Source organism: Plutella xylostella, chromosome 6, assembly GCF_932276165.1.
Source record: "Plutella xylostella chromosome 6, ilPluXylo3.1, whole genome shotgun sequence".
NCBI classification, from domain to species: Eukaryota; Metazoa; Arthropoda; class Insecta; order Lepidoptera; family Plutellidae; genus Plutella; species Plutella xylostella.
Window position 1 is genome coordinate 9012705 of NC_063986.1, and position 23458 is coordinate 9036162.

At 35.9% G+C, this 23458-nt stretch overlaps 3 protein-coding genes across 3 annotated transcripts in view; all 3 read right to left on the minus strand.

Moving 5' to 3' along the window:
• Window positions 1-1368: 1368 nt before the first annotated feature.
• Window positions 1369-3895, minus strand: LOC125488673. Its single transcript, XM_048621852.1, has 2 exons — window positions 3041-3895; window positions 1369-1374 (listed from the first exon to the last, which is right to left on the minus strand). Exons 1-2 carry the CDS (start codon window positions 3893-3895, stop codon window positions 1369-1371), a joined length of 861 nt encoding a protein of 286 aa, XP_048477809.1.
• Window positions 3896-8595: 4700 nt separating this feature from the next.
• LOC105385838 (4-coumarate--CoA ligase 1) lies at window positions 8596-13781 on the minus strand. Its single transcript, XM_011556284.3, has 9 exons — window positions 13543-13781; window positions 12605-12812; window positions 12130-12445; window positions 11851-12010; window positions 11335-11471; window positions 10817-10946; window positions 10311-10529; window positions 9725-9895; window positions 8596-8902 (listed from the first exon to the last, which is right to left on the minus strand). The coding sequence occupies exons 1-9, from the start codon at window positions 13657-13659 to the stop codon at window positions 8783-8785; spliced, it is 1578 nt and encodes a 525-aa protein (XP_011554586.3). The 5' UTR covers window positions 13660-13781; the 3' UTR covers window positions 8596-8782.
• A 7071-nt stretch (window positions 13782-20852) lies between these two features.
• LOC105385852 (lachesin) overlaps window positions 20853-23458 on the minus strand; it is a 62477-nt gene continuing 59871 nt past the window's right edge. Inside the window, exons 9-10 of the mRNA XM_011556297.3 lie at window positions 23069-23152; window positions 20853-22610 (exon numbers count right to left, since the gene is read on the minus strand). Coding sequence (XP_011554599.3) covers window positions 22531-22610; window positions 23069-23152 — 164 coding nt within the window. The 3' untranslated portion in view covers window positions 20853-22530. The remainder of the gene's footprint in view (window positions 22611-23068; window positions 23153-23458) is intronic.

Here is a 23458-nt window from a genome sequence, read left to right on the forward strand (position 1 = left end):
AGTTGGGACCTAATCAAAGTCTTATAAAGGTAAATATATGTGGAGGGGTGTACGAAGTCTATACTTGATCTCATGACAAACCCGTACATTTTATAGGCTTTGTTTACAATTTTATTAATGTGTTCATCAAGATGTAGTTTACAATCAAGTTGCACTCCGAGATCACGAAGAGAATCAACTTTAGTGAGTAACTGGCTACTAAGTAGGTATGGATAGTTGAATACATTCTTGTTTTTGGTGAAGTTGACAATATTACATTTTTTTATATTTAGTTGTAGTTTATTACGCAGGCAGTAGTCTGAGAAACGAATTAGATCTTCCTGAAAGAGAAGGCAGTCTGAGGCAGTACGTATAATTCGATAAGTCTTAAGATCATCAGCGTAAAGTAAGAATTTAGAATATTTGAAGCAGGTTTTAATATCGTTTATAAATAAAATGAAGAGGAGTGGGCCCAAAATAGATCCCTGCGGGACCCCAGATGTAACGTGTATGGTATTAGAGTGGAATCCGTTTATGACAACTCTTTGGCTCCGATTAGTAACATAAGATGAGAACCATCTCAATAGGTTTCCTCTTATTCCATTGAATGCAATTTTGTTTAAGAGCAGCTCATGATCGACCTTGTCAAAGGCTTTCCGGAAGTCTGTGTAAACAGCGTCAGTTTGTAGTCTATTGTCCATGTTTTGAAAAAGGTTGTTTGTAAATATAAGTAAATTAGTTGTTGTAGATCTACCCTGCACAAATCCATGTTGTTCATCGATTATAATATTATGTAAAACAGGGTAGATTTCATTATAGACAAGCCTTTCGAAAAGCTTTGACAAGGTCGATAGAATAGATATAGGACGATACTCTTCCACATGTTGCCTACTGCCACTCTTATGAACTGGTGAGATATTGGCTTGTTTCCAAATAGACGGGAAGACACCTTCTAGAATACACTTGTTCATAATTATACATAAAGGTTTACTTAGAGATTTGGCGGTATTTTTTAAAAACAATGGTGATATGCCATCTGGACCAGGACCCTTAGACGTGTCGAGAGCTAATAAAGCTTTTTCAATTTTTTCTCTATTTAAATATATATTGGCGACTAGTGTGGCTCTCTGTTCAAAGTCAATAGGAGGAGTCCAGCTGGCAACATTTAAAGTGGAAGGTTCGTAAACAGAATTAAAAAAATCAGAGAACATTTCACATATTTCTGCTGGGTCGTTCGACTTTAAACCCTGGTACTGCATATTTGATGGTATACCTGTGCTGCATTTCCGGTTAGAGACAAAGGTCCAGAAATGCTTGACGTTTGCAGATATACTTTCTTCTACAGATTTAATATAGTTACTGAAACACTGCCTACACTCTGCCTTAAATCTAGCTCTATAGAGGGAGAATTGTTCATAATCGGATACGTTTTGATACTTCTTCCACTTACACCAAGCGTTATTTTTATTTTTAAAAATTCTTATTAATGCAGAACTGAACCAGACAGGAAAAGAATTGTTCTTTTTTGAAGTACGTGGTACGTGATTTTTTAAAATGCCGTATATTAAGTTGTAGAATTCACCTACCGCTTCTTCCGCATTTAAATGGCCTAAACAAGTGTCCCAGTCTGTATCATTAATCTTAGAATTTATTGTAGTATAGTTAGCCTTGTGAAAGTTATATTTACTAATTGGGTGGCGTTTCATATTTGAGTAACTTTTAATAGTAGCAAGAACGTAAAAGGGAGGGTGATGAACTCCGGGTCTGAGTAGGAATGAAGTCGGTTGATAACACATACACTCTGTATTAGATATAACGAGATCTAGTATGTGATTACTTGAATTAGGATATATGTTGTACTGTGATGCATTTAAAATAGATATGAGATTACTGAGCTCTGTGCTTACAATCGAAGTTTTGTCACAAATGAGCCCCGATTTCTTTAAATCATTAAAGGACCATTTTATGTTGGGTAAATTATAGTCACCGAATAAAAATAAAATGTCTGTATTTACGCTTTATTATATTTATTTTCAGTATTACTACTGACGGTGTCAATAGGGACACAAGTTTTCTTCGTTATAATGCTTATAACTGAGTTAATAAGAGGAGCTACTTCTGTAGCTAAACGTCGTTTCTGATTTAAGGACAGAAATAAACTGTCCCAGGTCAACTTAAAATTATCTACATACAAATTAGTATCAAAGAAATTGATACAGTCAGATTTATAACACGCATTGTACATATTTTTATTTAGGCTACATGTCATATAATTGTATTTGTCAGGCAGTGTGCAAGAATAAGGAAATGCACAAACAAATATATGTTTTGCAGGAATGCTTTCTAATATAGCAAAACTTCTATTTATATCAGAATTTGACACACCTAAACTATTTCTCACCATAATTAATATAGTAGTTTTTTCGGTGTACGACCTCTCTGAAATCAGTTGTACTATTTGTGCGAATGAAAGTTCTGGGTAACAATGATTAACAACATTTCCAGTTACATGATTACCCAACATGTGCCCGAAATCCTTGCCAAGCCTATCGGAGTATACAACTGTGCTGTAATCCTTGGCTGAACTGCTACTACTTGTATCAGTAGTAAGCCTTGTCAAGTAAGTGGGTGACATCTTAGGTAACTGCTTATTACCTACTATTCTACTAGCTGCCTGAGCATAGGTGGGTATCCTATGTAATTTATTATTGGAGATCGGAAAAACATCTGCTGTAGCCGATTTACTCTGGATGACCCTTGAGGATGGCGTGGCCGTCGGGAGGCTGGTGGTGGCCCTCGGGAGGATGGTGGTGGCCCTCGGGAGGATGGTGGTGGTCCCCGAGAGTCTGGTGGTGATCCCCGAGAGTCCAGTGGTGGCCAACGGGATGCTGTTTGTGGCCTCCGAGGTGGTGGTGGCCCTCGGGAGGATGGTGGTGGTCCCCGAGAGTCCAGTGGTGGCCAGCGGGATGCTGTTTTTGGCCTCCGAGGTGGTGGTGGCCCTCGGGAGGATGGTGGTGGTCCCCGAGAGTCCAGTGGTGGCCAGCGGGATGCTGTTTGTGGCCTCCGAGGTGGTGGTGGTGGCCTTCGGAGATGCGGTGGTGGCTTCAGCAGGTGAAGACTTCTCCGGCAGCATCTCAACCCGAACTAAGCCCACACTACTCAGCACCAGCAGCTGGTTTTCGTATTCCAGAGTTCTCTGTTCTAGGGCAGACTTCAGTGTGGCCAGCCTAGACTGTAGCATGGCAATGTTGAACTCGCACTCCTGGTTGTTGTCTGCGAGCTTCTGGTTGTAGTCTGACATCTCTTGTTCATATTTATTCACCAGTAGTTGAAGTCTCACTCTATCCTTTGTAAATGGAAGGTGCGTCTTATGCTTTTTCAATGCTCGCTCAGACTTCCTGATATATTTCTTTATTTTAATATATTTTTTAAGCCTGTTTGCACCTGTGATATTGGTTGATTTTCTTGGAGTTGTGAGGTCTATTGTTGGCATAGGGGTGGGGTGTAGGGTGACTAATTCATCGTACAATGCCATTGTCTTATCTGTTTCCTCGCTTGCATGTGCTTCATTTATTTGCTGGATCTCTGCGTGTGCTTCAGCCAATTGCTGCTCTAGGCTATAGATCTTAGACAAGGCAGCTTCATGTAAATCCTGACACTCTTTGTATGATCTAAGTACAATCTGTAGCTCATCACATTTGCCTTGCAAGTCTTGGTATTGGATGTCCATTTCAGCTATGTCATTCTTTAAGTCCGAGTTCTTTTTTAAAAGGGAATCAAATTCCTTTTCATTGTCCTCCCGCTCTGCCATCAGTTGGCTTGAGAGGTCACGAGATGCCTTGAGATCCTCCAAAGCTGTCCTCAGCTGGATCTCCAGGTCACGGCTCTGCACCTTCCGGGTCGTCATCCTCGACATGTCTGAAACCACCCGGGGTTACCCGTTAGTATGTTGATAGGTAGAATTGAGAGGATGTTTATCCAAGATATATACAAAATAACCCTCTTTAGGTATAACTTGATCAAACCAATCAAAACTTGATATATTGTAAGTCTATGTAAAAATGATCAAAAGGTAACTTATTTGTTAGTTATCATATACAATGTAGTCATGAACACAAACTATGGGTGGGGAGGGAGTAATATGCATAATATGTTACTTAAATGAATAGGTACTCAGTGGTATTATTGACTTAGAATTATGTAAACTTTAAGCCAAAAAAAACAATCACTTGATCATTATTCAATGAAGTACTAATACTAATAGCAATTAAGTAGGTGGAGACTATGGTATAGTAATAGGGAATAAGGGATACAAAAGCTAATAGAAAGTTTGAAAATTAGAAATGAAAACAACAGAGTTTGAAAATGACAAAGTCTAAAAGTGGGTTAAGGAAGTGTGAAAAACATTTCACGTATGCAGCAAACTAATGAATAATGATTAAATAATTTAGTGATTATGATTTTAAATGAGTAATACTAGTAAAAATATGTAATTTTAACAATACTCCCCTGATAGATATCCGTTGGCAAATTCGAACTTTGACAGGTGCCGCTGCTTCAAATATCCGAGTCCCGTAAGTGTTTTATTTCAGGGTTTGAAGGCTTGTCTTCATTTGCACAGCTGTATAACACTATATTCTTTAAGTTAACACTAGTTTTAAACGTAATTAGACATTTAATTTAGTAATATTAAAATAAATTAAATCAGCTGGTTTTTTTGACACCCGGTTCGTAGGGTTGCCAGGGAAAAAAAAAACTTTTCGCGACTGAACAAATAGTAAGAGAAAACAACTCATTACATTTTCAAATCGTTCGCATAAACACCTCTACAGAGGTGCGAACAGACACAAAGTTACCACGCACCTGGCCCATTTTAGGACGAAAACAGAAAAGACGATTTGATAAATATCTCGAAACTTTGTTGTGCCTGCCGAGTATGTGAGTACAGGACTACTCGTGAAATTCACAATCGATTGCTAAATAATAACTACTATTAACTATATACTATCTTAGACTACATAGGCAGTTTTATGGCGCTGTGCAGCCTGTGATGATTAAGGGATAAAATGAATGTCAATTGTACCAAAATTCTGATTAAATTATGCTATGAGTAAAATTTCAGAGAACCTATACCTAAGAGATGCCCATAAACGCGTTAAACCTAAAAGTGAAGCGGCTTCAGGTTTTTTAAAATTTAGTTTAATATCCGTCGAACGTGACAATTTGTTTAAATTGCCTAAAACCGCCATGGTCAATTATAACTAATTTGTATTGGCTACTTACCTATAATTACTAATCTCTTATCGCACTATCGGTAGCTAGTTACGATCGCGCTTAGATTTTCATAGTAGCCCTCGCAGTTTCGCGAAGGCTTTTAGAAATGTTGAAACACAATTTGTTTCGCCGCGGCGGCGGCGGCGGCGGCGGCGGCGCGGCCCGCAGCCCGCAGCGCTCAATGCCATGCATATATTTCATTCGTCTCCGTACGGGGTACAATTTTATCCATGCTCGTGAGAAGATCGTCTGCTCATGTATGCAATTTTTAAAAAAATATATCATGGAGACGTGTGGAGTAAACATGGGGAGGCCTTTGCCCAGCAGTGGGACACTGAAATGGCTACATAAAAAAATCATAAGGTTAAATTGCCTTCTTTATTCGTATACAAAATAGCATAGCAAGCTAACAATCCTACAAGAAATACCATAAAAATTCATAATCGATTAAGTAAAATTTTCACGACTAATATAAAAATGGCTGTATGTTGGGAAAAATGTAAAGTTGTCGCCTTGCTCACTGATAAAGTGCCATCTTGTATAACCATGGAATAAGGACATATACATAAATGAACGTTTCGCTGAATTTCGACAAATGGGAAACTGTTATCGTGCTTGTATTGTTAGTTTTGATGGTTTTGTGTCTTTTATTCGTAAGAGCTCATTGTTAAGTTTTTAAACAATAACAGTCACTTATTATTATTTGTTAAAATAAATTATAATTCCTACTTTCATTTAAAACATTTTGTTTCTGATATTAATTATAATGTTATTAGTATAAACATGTGAAGTGTAACTATAATGTTTGCAATAACTATGGTATGTAGATATTAGAAATGACTCACAAAACCATATCAGATAATAGAGGTAGGTCCGGTTTTCGATCAGTTTAATTATTTCAATTTCGATAAAAACATAAACTACATGATTTAAATAGTATTAGGTATGAATAAAATGCATTGTTTGTGTATTCTTTCTATCATCTGAAATTACATAAATTCAGCTTCCAAATTTGGGTAAAACAACAATTAATAATGATGTCCTATTTAATTCAATGTTTGGTGTATTCAAGCGGACTATTGATATTATTACAATAATCAACAATAAATAACCAATTATAGTAACGGACGGACGTACTCACCGTTTTAAAGAATACTTTCACCGATTTCATAGAATGTTTCATTTTCAGTTTACCCGTTTTCACAGTGCCTTGTAAAGTGGCAAGTGTCATCGTGATACTCGAATATTTTCAAATTTATTTGTTAAAAAAATAATACAAAAGGAAAAGTTTCGTGATAAAATAGCAACAATAAATCTTTTTTAAACAAACTGAAACCTAAACCCCTCCCACAATATCCTTCAAAGTAAAACTACTCCAAGTTATTATTATATTTAAGGACCTGGTGATTCATTCATATTTTATAAAATAAATGGCGTACCTATTTATTGTTTAGCACTTAACAATTCCATATACCTAACAAAAGACAGACGAAATTAAAAGCATATAGGAGAGATCTTTTCAAAGCCCAGCAATACAACATAATACCCAGAATGACTTTGTCTGACAGTGTGTACGGACATAAATGAGTAAACACGAAGTTCTGGCGATATTACAACAATGAAACTGTCACTGTATGAAATGGGCCTTTCTCTGATTAATGATACAACCACTGGCTATGCTGTTTTTCGGACAGCCTAACTTATTCATGGCTTGCCACCATTTACTTTAGTTGCTTTTGTGATTGAAAATAATTTAGTTTACTAAATAAAGTTACAATTTAACTCTCTGAATTGAAAATTTAAAAAAGTCAGAAAGGACTCCAATTTAAGACCTCTGGTTTTTGTTTACAGACATTAATTGTTTACGTACAAACCGTTACTAAATCATAGTTTGAATAAAATAGGAGCGTGTGTAGAGAAACACGTGTTTATAATAAGCAAACACACATCTGCCAATTAAAAGTTACGTTTCAATTATCCTTCTCGCTAATCGCGCATGTAATTGGCTTAAAATCGACTCAGCCGGCTTTACTTGCGATCCGATTGAAAATTCAGTGCGGTTTGTAGCGGCTGGGTTTCACGCCATCGATTATTTAATCGGGGTCGGATACAGTTAGAACAACACAATAAATGTCGTGCAATATGATAACAATGCGATAGACGCTTTATGAAACTCCCCGTTGATAAATGGCGCTCGAACGATGCGGCGAAGGAAATTTATGCGTACCCGTCATCGAACAATGCTGCCACAACACAAATAATATGAACTCGACTACTTCGATTTTAAAATTGGAAAACTGGCACGATAACCGTTGATATATCGCCGCCGCAAATGAAAAGAATGCGGTCGATATTCCGCCACTATTTTTGGCGCGTTTCTTCTTTTTAATTTTTAAGTTACACCGAGGAGGTGCACTTTCTTGCCAGCCAGTACTTAATATTGATGATAAAAAGGTTGCGTTCTAGCTTAGTTATACAGACGAGTTAGTGAAAAAAATCTGTTAACCGTAAACGCAATATTTTCCGCGCACCGTAGGGATGGCGTTTAATAACCAGGGATCAGGCTGGCTCGGATATTGTCACAGATATTTCAATATTGGCGGGATTAGCCTCTTTAAACAGCGGCCTCAATGCGCGTGAGTCTATTGACCCGACACGGGGGATACAATTTCATTTGAATCTCGATATTTGCGCTGAGTTTTTGATTTGGAATCGTACCTTCAGAATAAGTTCAGGTTTGTTGAAAAGGCGCTATCAAATAGCAAAAAGTATCCGTGTCTACCGTTTTTTCCACGAAGGCGAGGTAAAACGAGGTCGTAAGTATTATTTACGTAAGTACTTACGTACTTACGTACTTACATATTATTATAAGCGTAGCAACCATTTTAACTGAAACTAAAACTACCTACTAAGGTCATGAAACGGCTCATAAAAAGAACATACGTACATAACTACAGATATGTAATTACACACTTAGAGTTAGAGCCTGTTGGGAATAACCCTAAGAGTATCCTAGGAACCAGTCCGTTTTACTCAAACAGTTTACTGCTTCCATCATAAAAATAGGTTAGCAAATATCAAGTTAGAAAAAAAAATACGATTAAACTTTAAAGCGATAGGTACATACTACTCCAACCCTAAATAAAAAAACAAACTTTTGAGCACCGTCATTTTATTACTAAGCATTTTGTATTTGCTATTTAAAATAAATTAAATAAGTATTATATTTTATCTTTTAGTTCAGCTTTCATAATTTTATTTACAATTAGGTTAGGCTTCATTAGTTAAATGTTAATTTATATTATAACCTTGAATAATGATTGAAGTATTATATAGCCTTAATATACAAATTATACAATACAATCATGAAATACTATGTATTGTGGCCTCCCTGTAGAAAACTGTTTTCAACTTTTAAAAAAAACGGACATATAACGAAATACATTCTCAATCTCTACAAAAACTGTCTATGTCTACAAAAACTCTCCGTTTCAAAATATCTTGATAAAAACAAAACGTAACTTTCGATTTACTCGTATTGTTTAGTTAATAACTCAACCAATTTTCTTCGTAATATTTTCCCTCGCTTATTCTTCGGAATCTCATCGACAAACTTCACACCTCCTCGCAAGTACATGTAGTGCTCGACCTGCAACAATTACACGATAAAATTTAAATTTTAGTAATCATGCCAGGTAATTAGGTACTTTTTTTTTGTAATAATTGTTAATAAGTTATGAGGCAAACATTTCGACAGTTTATCAACTGAGAAAGTCAAGTTAAACAGAAGAGTGGCAATAGAAGTTAATGCTTGGAAAGCTGAGGGCTCACTCTCCAAACCGGGCAACGAATGAACAAAAAATGTCTATCTCGCTGCCGATTGCGTGTAATTTTATTTTGGTTTGTTCATTGATTTAGAGAGTGGCGCCCTGATGATATTTCTATCTTCTGAAAAATGTTACGTAGCAGTAACTAGTAGATACACTACCTGACTATTGCCTTATGAGACAAGTTACACTATAGTGCGACAAACTTATCTGTTCCGGTGAGAGCGAACTAAATTGATCCATATCTCATTATTTACTAATGAATTATATATTGATATAGATTAGATGGGTTTATTGAAACCACAAGAGCGAATTACCACTACTGGCCCTGTAGCACAGGCCGCATTTAAGACGTGACAAAAGTTCTCCGTCGCGCTTACTCTTGAAGCTGCGCGATGGGAGTGAGCGCGATGCAAAACTTTCGTCACGTCTTAAATGCGCCCCGTACTAGCCCTTCTGGCAAACTTAAAATGTTATAGAATGAAGAAATATTACACATTTACGTGAGCTGTCACCGGAACAGATATGTTTGTGGCACTGTACCTGACTTTTGACTTATGACGAGTTACACTGCCTGAATATTGACGTGCTTATGTGACAAGTTACACTACCTGACTATTGCCGTATGTGACGAGTTACACTACCTGTCTATTGATGTACGTGACGAGTTCATCTTCAGTGACGTCAGCGCCGGGCGCGGAGACGACGAAGGCCGTGGGGAGGTCTCCGAAGACAGGGTCCGGCTTGCCGACCACACAAGCCTCCTGCACGTCCTCGTGACTCAGCAACATGTGCTCCAGGTCCACTACTCCAACCTGCAATCATCATCACATTATCGGACAATTTGTCTTGTGTTAGATAGAGTAATCCAACCAGCGCCAGAACACAATTTGTCTGACATTAGAGTCATCCAACCAGCGTCAGAAAACACTTTCTTCAGCAATAATCGTCCAATAACTGAAAAGATGCCACAAAGCTTACTGTTTTTTCAAGACTTTTTCAAGTGCAGTTTGTAGTTTTAAATTTCTGGCAATTTTGATTACAAATCGATACCACTTTCTGGAACTTAACTTTTTAAATGTCAGAGATAGCGGTTCTCGTCATCACGAGATGGCATCAAGCACTAGTTTAAGGCCTTCTGACTTTAAGGGACGGCTATCATGGCTACTAAGTATTTCCCCTAGCATTTTAACACCCAGTAAATAAAACAATAATACAAGAATAACTAACCTCAAATCCGTCATAAACAATACAATCCTTCGCTCTATTCTTATAGAAAATGAAGTGGTCATCATCATAGTATCCAATATCGCCAGTGTTGAAGAACCCTTCCGCGTCCAGTATAGGAGCGGTGACGTTCAAGTATCCCTTCATCAGTACTGGACCTCGGAACCACATCTCACCAGGCTGGTTGGGCCCGAGGACTTGTCTACTCACTGGATCTATTATCTGAAATTTCAACGTCGGTGTCGTTTAAAGAAATAAGTAAATCATCATCGATCTCCTTCAATGAAGAAAGAGTATTAGTCCTTAGTCCACCACGCGGGCCTAGACCGGATTGGTGGACCCCAACGACCCCAACACAAGCAAGATTGTATTGAGAGACTAGTGGGGTAAGTAAGTATAGCATCGTCAGGCTTTACGACTCCTGCCGAACAGCAACCGGGACCTTTACCATCCTATAAGCAGTATGTCCCAAAAGTTAGAAGGATCGAAAGGTATTAGGTATATAGTACCTTTATCGTAGTATTGCACACAGGTTTGCCGAGACTACCCTTTTTATATTTCCCAGGTTCAGGTTTTTCACTCGCAAGGGGACTTCCTTCCGTCATACCATAGGCCTGGTATAGCTTCACGTTTGGATATCTTAAATGAAAAGCGAGTTTATTACATATACCATGTTTTACTGATAAATTCAGTAGAAAAAATATAATGATAATCATCATCAGCCTGTGATCGTATGACCTACTAGACATAGGCCTCTCTCAAGGAGCACTATTACAGTCTGTCTCGGTCTTCGTCTCCAGTTACTACGGTCGATCCAGTAAAAAATCATGTAGGTAATCATTAAATTTGAGTACCCCAAGCATTATGTACTGTGACATTATTGTAGGTACCTAACTATTATTAAATAATTATTAATTGATCACTGATATCTATCTGTGTAGTGAATAATGATTGTAGCCTATATTTACACCAGTTTACTAAACATAACTTATGTTTAGGTATGCTGAAAAATAACCATCTAACTTACTTTGTGTTAAAGATATCAATAACTTTATTTGGAAGGTGGCTGCATGAGCAATGCACTGCCTGGAGTGAATCAAATGTGACATTTTCGAGCTGAGACATCAGTATGACGGTAGATGGTATTGTTGCAATGCAGTTTATCTGTAAAAAATAATAAAACTTTACATAACTTAATAGTGCTATTACTTTGCATGCTTTAGTGCTAATTTCACCATAGTGGGTTAGAACATAACCAGGGATTATTTGTTGACTTTTGACACATCTGTCAAGAATTTAATATGGAGGTGATGTATAATTGATGAACCAATCCCTGGTTGCGATCTAAGATCTAACCAACTACATACATATTGAAGTACAGGTGGGTACTCTATATGACAAAAACAAGTTTCGGAGGGCTGCTGCACAGACCCATGGCACTGTCTCGTTGCTGATTGCACGACAGCTCTCGTTCGTCAGTTTTTCGTCAGTATAGAATGACCCTCCAGATCCCTTAAATATATGATTAGATATAGGTATTTACCTTGTAGTGCAGAATATCGTGTAGGATAGTCTCTTGCGTGGCGTTGGGATGGTAGACGATGGTTTTTCCTCCCAACATGAACGTCATCGTAAAAAAACAATCATAGGTGTGATACCATTCGCATTCGCTGTATATTACTTTTACGTTATCATACATCAATCTAGAATTTTATGAGAGAAAAATATATAATATTGTCGTTTAGGTGTACAGTGCAATACACTGTTGAAAAACATAAACAAAATTAATAAAAAAACTTATGATAAACAAACTTATCCTTACCCGTCTTTATCCGCCATTAAAAATAAATTTACGTGATTTTTTAAAACGATTTTGCTTGTGCCTGTAGTTCCAGAAGTGTAATATGCTATAGCCACGTCACTCTGGCCGTCCACTGCAGCTGGTTCAAACAGCTGAACATCTACACCAGTGGCCATCAAGCGAGATACAGGAATTGCCGAGTCCGGACCATCGTCTAATGTTATCCAAGTCTCAATGAAATCCAATGATTTAAGCGCTTCGCCATATTTATCCCAGTATAGTTCTGTGCTTATAAAATATTTGGGCTTGATAAGTTTCAGCTTTTGAAGTGTTGGATCTGTATGGTAAAGATAAAAAAAGGTATATACTACAAAGTCTTAAAAAATTGTAAGTTCTACATCTTTGGCTCAGTTTTCCATGCGTAGGAGTCGATTCAAATAACACAGTATGTTTTTAAATAAAGTTAATAAATATCTTAACAGAAAGTTCCAATTACCTTGTCCTCCACGATAGTCTAAAGATATGAAGGTGGCCCCAGTCATTAAAACAGCCAACATGGTGGGTATGAAGTCGTTGCGTATCTCCGACCCTAGTCCCACTACATCCCCCCTTTTTACCCCCAGATTGTAAAGACCATGGGATAGGTCCACAGCATACTGTGTTAGCTCTTTGTAAGTTATGCTTTGGCCAGTTTTTGAATTTATCTGCGAGTAATAAAAAGAAGTTGAGATAAAATTGTAGGTTTTTTTACCATTAACAATGTCTGTAAAAGTTATATGTTGGGTTGTTAAATGATGCTGTCATTCAATGAAATTGTTTCGTTCGACAGTGGTAGCGATTAGATGGAAGCACTAAAGGCATAAATTCTAAATTTATCAATAATTATAAAAATATAATTATAAACAAACAAAAAACCCGACTGCACGCTAAAAAGATGAAAACAAGGCCCAATGTTAATGGAAAGTATCGCAGGCGGGAACCAGCAGAGGGTGAACCCCCTCATTTAGCTGAATGTTACTTAGATAGGTAGACCTTGTGTGGCGGTCAAGTTGGTCCCCAACGAACGTCATCCAACGAACGGGCTAGCGGTTCAATCAAACAGGAGATTAAACCAGATGCCTGCGACATATACATTTTAATGTAACGTCACGTACCATTGCGCAATTAAGACGCTTCTAACGATACCTCATACATCAAAATCTATCAAGCCGTTTAGGCTACAGGCGGGAACAAAGAAACAGACAAACATACATACATACATACAAACATACAATCGAAAAACATTACCCTCCTCCTTCGGCAGTCGGGTAAAAACAGATTTATTTTCTCAGGATTTATCTTTTTAATTATTTGGCTGCGTGAATCTTAATTTTTATAGTATTATTTTAGTTTAGACAGTACTAACATTAAGTATTAATAGAAAAAAAAACTTACCAGGGCAATTTCATCGCTGTACTTACGCAGGGTATCTAACATGTATTTTCCGAAATTACAATGTGATGGAATAAGTGATTCATGGTCACTTGTTATATAGAGAGGATGGTTCAACATTGTCACTGATATTATGCTTAGCTACAAAAGTTATGTCACCAACTAAAACAAGTTTTGGTTCTAACCTCTATTTATAAGACTTACATAAACGAATTCATTCATTCATATTCAAACAGACTAGAAATTGTAACCATGGTAAATTAAAAAAGTATAGTTTTTTACGAATAGTAAATTGGTGAAATTTATCATACTTAGGTTTCATAATTAAGTAATATTTTAGTCGAAAGAATTGTATAGTTTTTTGGCATTAAGTAGGTAGGTACAGGTAAATTCAAAAAATCATACAAATTAATTTTAAATATTAAATAATGTTATCCAGGCAGAATAATTAAAAACTTTCTAGATTACCATAAAAATATTAAACCAGGTTTAATAGTTGTTAGTATAGTTTGAAGTCGTAAGTATAGGTAGTATGAGCGATATCTATAAGAATGTTTGGGTCCATAATTAAATAGCGACTATACAACAAAATGATACAAAATATTATACAAGCTTACAGTTATTTCTAAAATAAACTCTATACAGGAACTTCTAAAAATAATATTCCAGCAACTAGTTTGTAAGCACATAATAATCTGTCCAGGTGAAATAAATGTATGCGGAACTAGCGTGAAATAGCAGCGAGAGTTCGTATTAAAGTGAGATTAGGCGGAGTTGAGCTTAGTGCCGAGTTTGTGTCTCGAGTTGCACCGACACAAGGGAGGTGTATTCTGGATCTGTGCTTTCTTATATTTTAAACTAGCTTTTTCCTTTTGCGCCCTTTATCCGCTTTTTCAATGTTTTTGTTTGTATACTGTATAGTAAATGGAAAAAATATGTAAAAAAGGGTATTTTTTTACTGTCAATAAGGTTGAGAATACCGCGAACGTCAAAAATTGACGAAATAAAAAAAACTTGCTTTTATTTTTCGTTTGTTTTTGTATCGTTGAAAGTTTCTAAAATCAAAATCAAAACATTTATTGCAATCAAGTGTACATTTGATCTTAATGCCTAATCAAAAAGTCCTTGTTCCTAATCAGTTATAGATAGACAAAGTCTTAGGTTATTTTACATGTTATGTACATAGGAGGTTTTATTGAGTTTTTTTTTCAATTTAAGCCTGTGCTTTGCTTGGATATCCCACGGAAATTTCTAATTATTTCAAATGAGATCGCAAATTAAGTTTTGATACCATTTGTCACAAAAATACAAATCTTTCCACTTTTTATACAATAATATTAATAGGCTTACAAGTGTGATAGATTTGCAATTCAATTGCCTAATCAGACCGGTTTGGTCATAAAACAGCTTTAACTGTGCACTAAAGTATATAATAAATTAAAAAAGCAAATAAGCTTACATAAGTTATTGTTATACATAGGTCAAGGTTCTTCTTCGACATTCTGAAATATGGGAAATGAATAGAAGGATTATAACTTGCACGTAACCGGGTTGCACTACAACTTTATCAATGTAGATAAACTTGATTTTGATGCACTCTCCACCAATGACATACGAGTATTGCCGAGTAATATATTTTACGCATATTAAGTATCTACGTTGATAAAGTTGAAACGTAGTTATTGCTAGGGTGTAATGGCAAGTAATAACGGCTTCATTGGTTGCACTATTTACTATGCACTATTTAGATAGTAAAAAAAAAGTTAAAAATAAATAAGTAAATATAAAGAACTATTATTCTAACTTGTTGACAGAACAGCTAATCTGTCCAGAATACTCTAGCGGGGACAAGGTAACGGGTTACGTTTTAACAACCAGCCATATTTCTCCGCCCGATCGTGTTCCTGCTCACATCACCTTTGTTTACCTTCAGCAGAGTTAGCCTCGTCATATTTTACCTAATTGGATGTGACACGTCTTTGAGGATAAATGCTTAAGTTTCAGTGCCGGAAATTATATTTCGATATTTTCGTAAAGTAGCAAGCGAGAGGTTCGCAAAATGCCTGTCATTTGCCTTATGTTAGTGTCCGCTAGAGGCGCTGACGTGTATCTAGCAATATGCAACCTTTTTCCTCTGCGTAAAATATCCAAACTCCCTACCTTTCACTACGTAAAATAAAAGAGGTAGTAGGCTCTTACACTAAAGGTTCTTATGCCGATTAATGTACCTATTAGTAAAGTTTTCAACCTTCTATTTTCAATGTACCTATGTAATGTTTAAGTGACAGTGATTCAAAATCTATCAGCGCTGCATATTTATGCCTATGACTAAAGGATACAAGTAAATAGCACTCCTAGATTTGAGTATTTGTATAGACAATAATTATATAGCCAATACCAATTAATTATTATTTATACTTTTTGTTGAATAAGGACAAGAGCGAGTAATATTTTAGCTTCTAGGAAACACTTACCTGTTATACAGAGGAGAGTCTGCTACTCATATTCTATGTTCCAACATTAATATCTTCACTAAAATTTGTAACATGATGACTTAATTACTTCCAGTGATAATAATTAACGCGGAATGCAAGGAATTTAATTCCGAAGTGAAGCGGTAAGACATGGTGTCTGTATCTCAAATCTCAATGAACTGAATTATTGATATAATTCAGGGACGACACAAAGAAAACTTTTTCATTATTAAAATTTGCTGTAAGTGTGTACCGTTTTCAAGTCGTTGCGACTTTCGCAGGCGAGCATTGTTCCTCCTCTCTATACAATTCATTTTAAGCCGCAGTTTCATCAGGAAAAATAATTTGCGTGTCCATCAGGGGAATGAGTGTGGCAACACCAGACTCTAGCGTTTCCCCGCCATTATTATAATCACTTCCTTGTTGCGTTGTGCTCAGATACAAATGGATTTTAAAGGTAGAAAGTGTAGTCGGTGTGTGTGGTCACACGATCCCTATAGGATTTAGGGAGTTGGAGATATTTTTTACATTCATAAAATGTTGGTGTAACGCTCCTACTGTAGTTGTAAAATTAGCAAGTAGGTACTATAATTCAATAGTGACAGGTTTTTTGTCTTTAGAATCTTGAACTACATTATGTGATTTATTCAAAATGTTAATAAAATGATTCCCATTTATACCGGATGACGGATATTGAAACTTTAATTGATGATTTAAAAATAAAACAAAGAGCAATTTTTTATCAAATAAACACAATAAAAAAAGATTTGAGTACATTGTCGACATGATTGTACATTTGAAAAGAATAATTTAACACGGCCTTGCATGTCATGGCAGCACAATAGGCAAAAAAAAATCTGATGCACTTGTTTGGACAAAGCATAAGAATTGACACGTGAGTCACGTGACCACATCATGTAAATAATATTACTAAGATGATTCCACCGTAAACTCGTTGTTGAATTTTTAAACAATAAATTTATATTTTTCTTTATTATTGCTATATACACATTTCATCATTATCTTCGTAGCTGACGACCAGTGGCATAAAATTGCTAAAATACGAGTGAAAGAAATAAAATTGTTAAGTTTTTGTCTCACTCCAAAAATCTCCAATCGCAATAAATAATCCTAAACGACACATTACCTCTTCTACTTTTATTGTATCCTTTTCATAAGGGTGTACAATAAACAACTATCGCCCTGCCATAAATATCTGTTACGGTTGGGAGCTGAATTTCACACGGAACCCACGGAGAGAATTGTGACTGTCGTCGATATCATTATTTATACTCGCGCCGAGTATCGAAACATGAAATTCAAATCTGTACGAAATTGACCGGAGATTCGGAGATCCGGTGATCTTGCCCAAACAAGAACCAAATCCGGGCAATGATCCCCGAATTCATCCCCTTATGTACATGGCATTGTCACACGGCCTCGCATTTATTATATTTTATTCTTGTTCTGTGCCTTATTATTTTTATACTTTTTCTTTATAGGACGCGGTATCGGCCGTAAAAAAGGAATGGTTGTTCCTTGATTGTGCGTAAAGAAGGATCTGGCGGAATAACGCGTTTTATTACATAACATTTTCAACAGATTTGTTTTTAAACCCCGGCCGGAAAATAGGGATGTGATTTAAGTATCTGTGTGTTTGTAGCCTTACTTCAAGACTAATAATATATAATATATAGGTAAGTAAGTAAGCAAATGAATTTTATTCTTTCTTGAATATATTTATTATTTATAGCGTGTAATAGTGAATGTGCTGGTTGGATGACCCGACAAGCAAGTTTGAACTGTCGAGGTGGGCAATTCAAATGTCAAATGTTTTAAAGCCGCCCGAAGGCCTATGACTAGTCTTAACGACTGCTGCTGAAACAGCCACCGGGTCCCACTGCCAAACGAAGCACGACAGAAAACAACCACTTGACCGTGCCATGTGTTGCTTAACTTCAATGATCAGTTACGATCACTGAAGCTACCTCGACAACTTCAACCGTTTCAGTAACCTGTTCATCGTACATGTACCTATAAAGCAAGGGGAATCCTTCCCCACTACCGAGAAATTTATCGTTGTCCCGCGATATCGATGCTCGTTTGTGGCTCGTATTTAAGTAGCGAAGTTTTAAACATTTACGTTTATGTCGAGAACTCGGGGAAGTTGGTAAGCTGTAGTGCTTCGTCGCAATTCATCTTATTTTTCAACGTCTTCGCCTCGGGGGCACTATTTTACATAAGTTGTGTAGGACACGAGCGCCAAAACGGAATGAATATACCGTGCGGGGAAAACTTACATGTGCGGCTGTGCGATGTACGTGCCATTTGAGTTTTATTTCTGCGGCCAATCGCAAAAGTTAATTTCAAAAAGAATCCAGTTTCACACCTATTAAGCACAATTATTAAGCAGAACTTGAGTATGTTGTGCAAGCTGCTGCTTGAGTTGATTGGTGGGGTTGTCGTTTAGTATGGCACACTTAAGGTCTGCTTACTTGACTTTCTCAGATGTAGAGCCTATTTGAAAATGTCTGTATTATAAAAGTTATGTGATAAAAATCAGTTTATTACTGTCTAAAACATAACTTCAGACAGTGACCTCTGTACCCAGAAATTATATAACAGGTACTTAGATTAAAATATTCAAATCGATCCGATACACGGAATAAGACAGCCCGTTCAAAATTTACACTCAACGTTTCTTATAAACTGACGCGCCTCGGAAAATAACTGCGGGTTTATAGCTAATGCACTGCAGACTGCCGGAGCAGAAACTTAGTTGCATTTTGCATAAAATCGATACAGCCTTCAATGGAGCTCGTTACTCGCGCCAGAAGTAGATTGTTTGTACATAAAAATAGCTACGAGGAACCAAAACAACGCGAGTCTCAGCTAACAATGGGATTCGCTGAGAACTAGATAATAAAAAGATAAATAAAAAACTTTGAAGCTGCCGTGTGTGCAGCCGCCCGTCCTCCTGAAGGCAGAGCTTACCCGTCATTTCAGGACTTTTGAATAGAAGCAGGATGCTGTTCTAAATTTAAAACTGTCAGTGTTGTTTTCGGCCCCGTCAGCGCTATGAGTCTCGGGGTAAGTGTGTGTGGCGCAGTCAGTCAGTGCTCCACTTCCCAGGTACCGCTTCCGTGCCCATTTATTTTATGCAAAATAAGCTACAGCGAACGTGTAATAATTTCTGCAACAATAGCGCTTTGTGGCCCCTTCGTCATCTCGCATTTTCTACGTACAGTTTTCGGCGCATTCGCGGCTAACATCGTTAAGTGAAATATATGAGTTTAGTCGTAATGCAGTGGGCCGCTTTTCTGCAGTGCCTCCTGTGAATTGGCGTGACCTTCATTACCTAAATTAAAGAGCTCAGTATAAACACGGCCGGTCGGAAATAAGCACTACTGGTTTATTTATATAAACTTTGTTTATTTATGTATAAGTTTACACAAACAGTTTCTAAATGTAACGATATGTACAGGAATACAAGGGAGTTTCGCCTAAACATACACTATAAAACATTCATTTAAAATATACAGTTTTATGTTATCTTTGGAGTAAATATGAAGTCAATTTGGAAACAGTGAATTGATATGAGTAAACCTACAGAGTTAGGTAGGTACATCAGCAGTTCTGAAATCGCTACTAAATCTAGTCGGGTTATAGGAATAATTTAAATAATGATCCTGATTCGCACTGGGTATAATTTAATTCGCGCCGATAGGTGTTTACAAAATCTATTGTTATTAGCGTTTTAGCATAATTGAATCGGTATCGGTGCAGCAAAAGCAATTGATAAATACACAAATGCCTCAAATACGCATACAAATTGCTTTTATACTCGCACGTTGGAAATATTATCACAATTTCTCGTGATGGCTTTTTACGTTTTCGAATATTGGAAAATTGAGAGATGGAAGTATGTCATCCGTATGATATTTTTAGAGAGCATTAAAATGATTAAATTCTTTAACCCAGAGGAGAATCTGTAATATTTTTCCATTTGTATGTCTTGTTAAATTTGCCTTTGATATTCATAGTCGAGTTATGATGATATGATATTAACATAGTATGGATACTATGAATTCTTAAATAATTTAAATTCTCTGTAAGATAGTTAAAAAATATCGTTTAAGTAATGAAATTCCCAAACTAACTTAAATAACTTGAGTTATATTCATATTTACACACAAAAATCTAAATGTCTCTAGAAATCTCAAAGTTATAATAATGTATCTATAGGTACAGTCAGCAAAAGACATAAGTATGCACTTTCACTCTTCATATTACAGTAAAGAGCTTGAGCTCCAGTTCGGTCCAAACAACTTGATAGATCTAAAATTGGCAGCGAATGTACTTTTGTACCTTGCCGAACTAAAAAAAAAACAATAAATAAATATGTGGAGAAATCTCACACACGGCCATCCGACCCCAAGCTAGGCAGAACCTATGTTATGGGTGTCGGACAGCTGATATATGTACACAAATACATAGATAGATAGATACTAAATATAAATATCAACACCCAAGACCCGACTACAAATATAATATCTTTAAACAAATGACCAATTCAAACTGACCTCCGGAATAGCAGTCAGGATCACTAACCACTACACCATTCAGCCGTCTACAATATTCGTTCCTTCAAAGATTGTTACTTGGTTATGTACTCGTAGCTTACCAACGCACAAAATTTCAAAACTATCAAGTTGTTTGAACCGAACTATATAACTTAACGTTTGTACTTTGGGTAGATACTTATATTTTTTGCTGGCATTAAAAAAAGCTACAGTGATATCACAGAGAAGCAATAAAATGTATGATAACAAAGCGTTATTCATGAAAAAAAATTAAAACATTGGTTTCTTTAAACATAGGTATTTATATTTAGAAAAAATCATAAAAAGTTATAAAAAAGGTAGGTATACTTTACAGGTTATTAATTCTTACTTCGTTTTGATGAAATTTTTTATGGACTGTATGTTATAAATCTATATATGCGAAATAAATATACTGTAATAGCCAACGAACCCATTTAAATATTTTATAACTTTTATAATTTTCTGTAGATGACTTTAACTTATCAAATCATACATTATCTACATTTATAGGTACATATTTACACTATAACTACATAATCATTCTTATATATAATATATTGTTATTGGTTTGTTACATAACATTATTTGTAGCAGATTCATCTATCGTATTTGCTATTATTATATTACAAAAGCACGGCATATTGTCTTTATTGCAGATATGTGAAGAGATATCTATTTACATAACCTAATACAATACGAAACAATATCAAATATTTTATTATGCTATTAATGATCAATATATCGTATCTGTATGAATATTGAATGTAAGCAAATACCTACATGCGTAGGTTCTATCGTATATGCCTACAGAATAATATTCAGATGATGATTGACGAAAAATTTGAGCTTTAATATTGTACGATTTGCTTTTTAAAATATTTTGCCTTCATACCAATAACATTACGTTACAAACAAGTTACAAAGAACATAGGTATATTTATCAAATCAATAGAATGAAAACTCAATGAGGTAAGTATACTCAGTGCCAATTTCTCCATAGTCGGTTACCGACCGACCAGGAATGGTTAATCAATTATACGTCATCTCCATATAAAATTCTTGACAGATGTGTCAAAAGTCAACCACTAATACCTGGTTATGCTATAACCGACTATGGAGAAATTGGCACTAAATGGTTCACGTAACCAACCTTTGCGGAGGTTAATCACTTAAAGAAGTCCACGATAAAAATCTTTCAGCTGTTAATAGCCTACCAACGGAAAACATTGTCGGGAAACAGTACTGTAACTTTCATTAATTACAAGTTATTTTAACTACTTCAATCTAGGCAACAACTATTTATTATGAACTTAATGTGCCAATCATTACGACTCATGATCGATCAACTATAATGTAAAATATAATGAAGATATATCTTTATCTACACTTTTTAAGGTACCATCTCAGAATCATTATGTACAGAAATTTACATTTTCTAATCTACAAATGTAACGGTATGTTTTTTTAACAAATATGGCACATGTCTCATAAAAAACTATCAGTCTTTTATCAAAATATATGTATAATTAATGTATGTTTTTCACCTACTAAAATGAAAGGCTACTTTTATTAATTACAGTTAATTTTACGTAAGGATGATTTGTTAAGAGTAATTTAATAAATTATTAACGATCTCAATATACACGCCAATGTATGTATGGTAAATAAAAATGAAAAAAAGCCTAGCAATGGTTCACTATCAACGATAAATTCAATGTAACCTAAGTAATTTATACAATAATTTTTATACAATAATTTTCTTTTCAACACAAGAAGTAGGTTTATGTAATAGACAGAAGAGGACACAGCTATGCGCCGCTAGCTTCGTCTTACTCTAACGTTTAGCTGTTTAGTTGGCACTGCATGCACTAGATAATCTAGATAATTATATTACATATAATGACGTGTGGTGGTCAGCTGAGCATCAGTAGAGGTGTGAGTAGAAACAGTGGCTGCAGCATGGCGGCACTCGACGACTGTGTAGACTCGTAATCTAGCCAGAGATATTGGGAAATTAAGAAATAATACTTCTTAATATACTTCATAATAATATATAGGTGGTTGCAAAACTGGAATGGTAATCTAATAGGTACCGTCTTTTTGTACTATTTTATTTATATCATATTGTAATGTTTTCTTTAATGGTGCACAATAAAGAGTATTCTATTCTATTCTAAGAAAGAATGACTTAGGGTGTATAACTGAACAACTTTTGTATTTTAATTTCATTTCAAAAATTTTACGTTGTTCAAAATGACACGCTGTGTCACCCCCTTTCAGTTTACACCCGCCCTTTTATAAACAATGTAAGCATAAATATTTCCCGAAGTTATTCTCATCTACTAAAGCAAAATTAAATTAACTGTCTGGGGGGAAAAAAGACAGGCCTCGAGATACTTTTGATATCCAAATTAAGAAGAAGAATTTAGTGAAACAAACAATAGAACTGACCGATGTCCTTCCACTCCTCCACTTCGTAATCTCCGATGACTCTGTTCTCCGCCGAGCTGTCTCTCCACCGATTTTTATGTTTCCCTGCAAAATAAAACATTAATCTTTCTTGACTCTATCAAATCACCCGGAAAATAACCGTGTGACTGGGAATTTTCATCGCGAAATAACGCGCCCAAGTCGCGCAAAACATATGACATAAAAAGGCGCCAAAATCTATAACAATAAAGTGCACAAAGCGTACACAAAATCGCTTTCCCACAATGATATTACTAACGACGCGATTGTATGGAAGCATTGGGCCGGAGAGCAAAACCAATAAATTCAACATAAACCTTTTCCAAACGGGCGGCTCCGATCAATGTATAAAATAAACGTAGGTCGGGAATT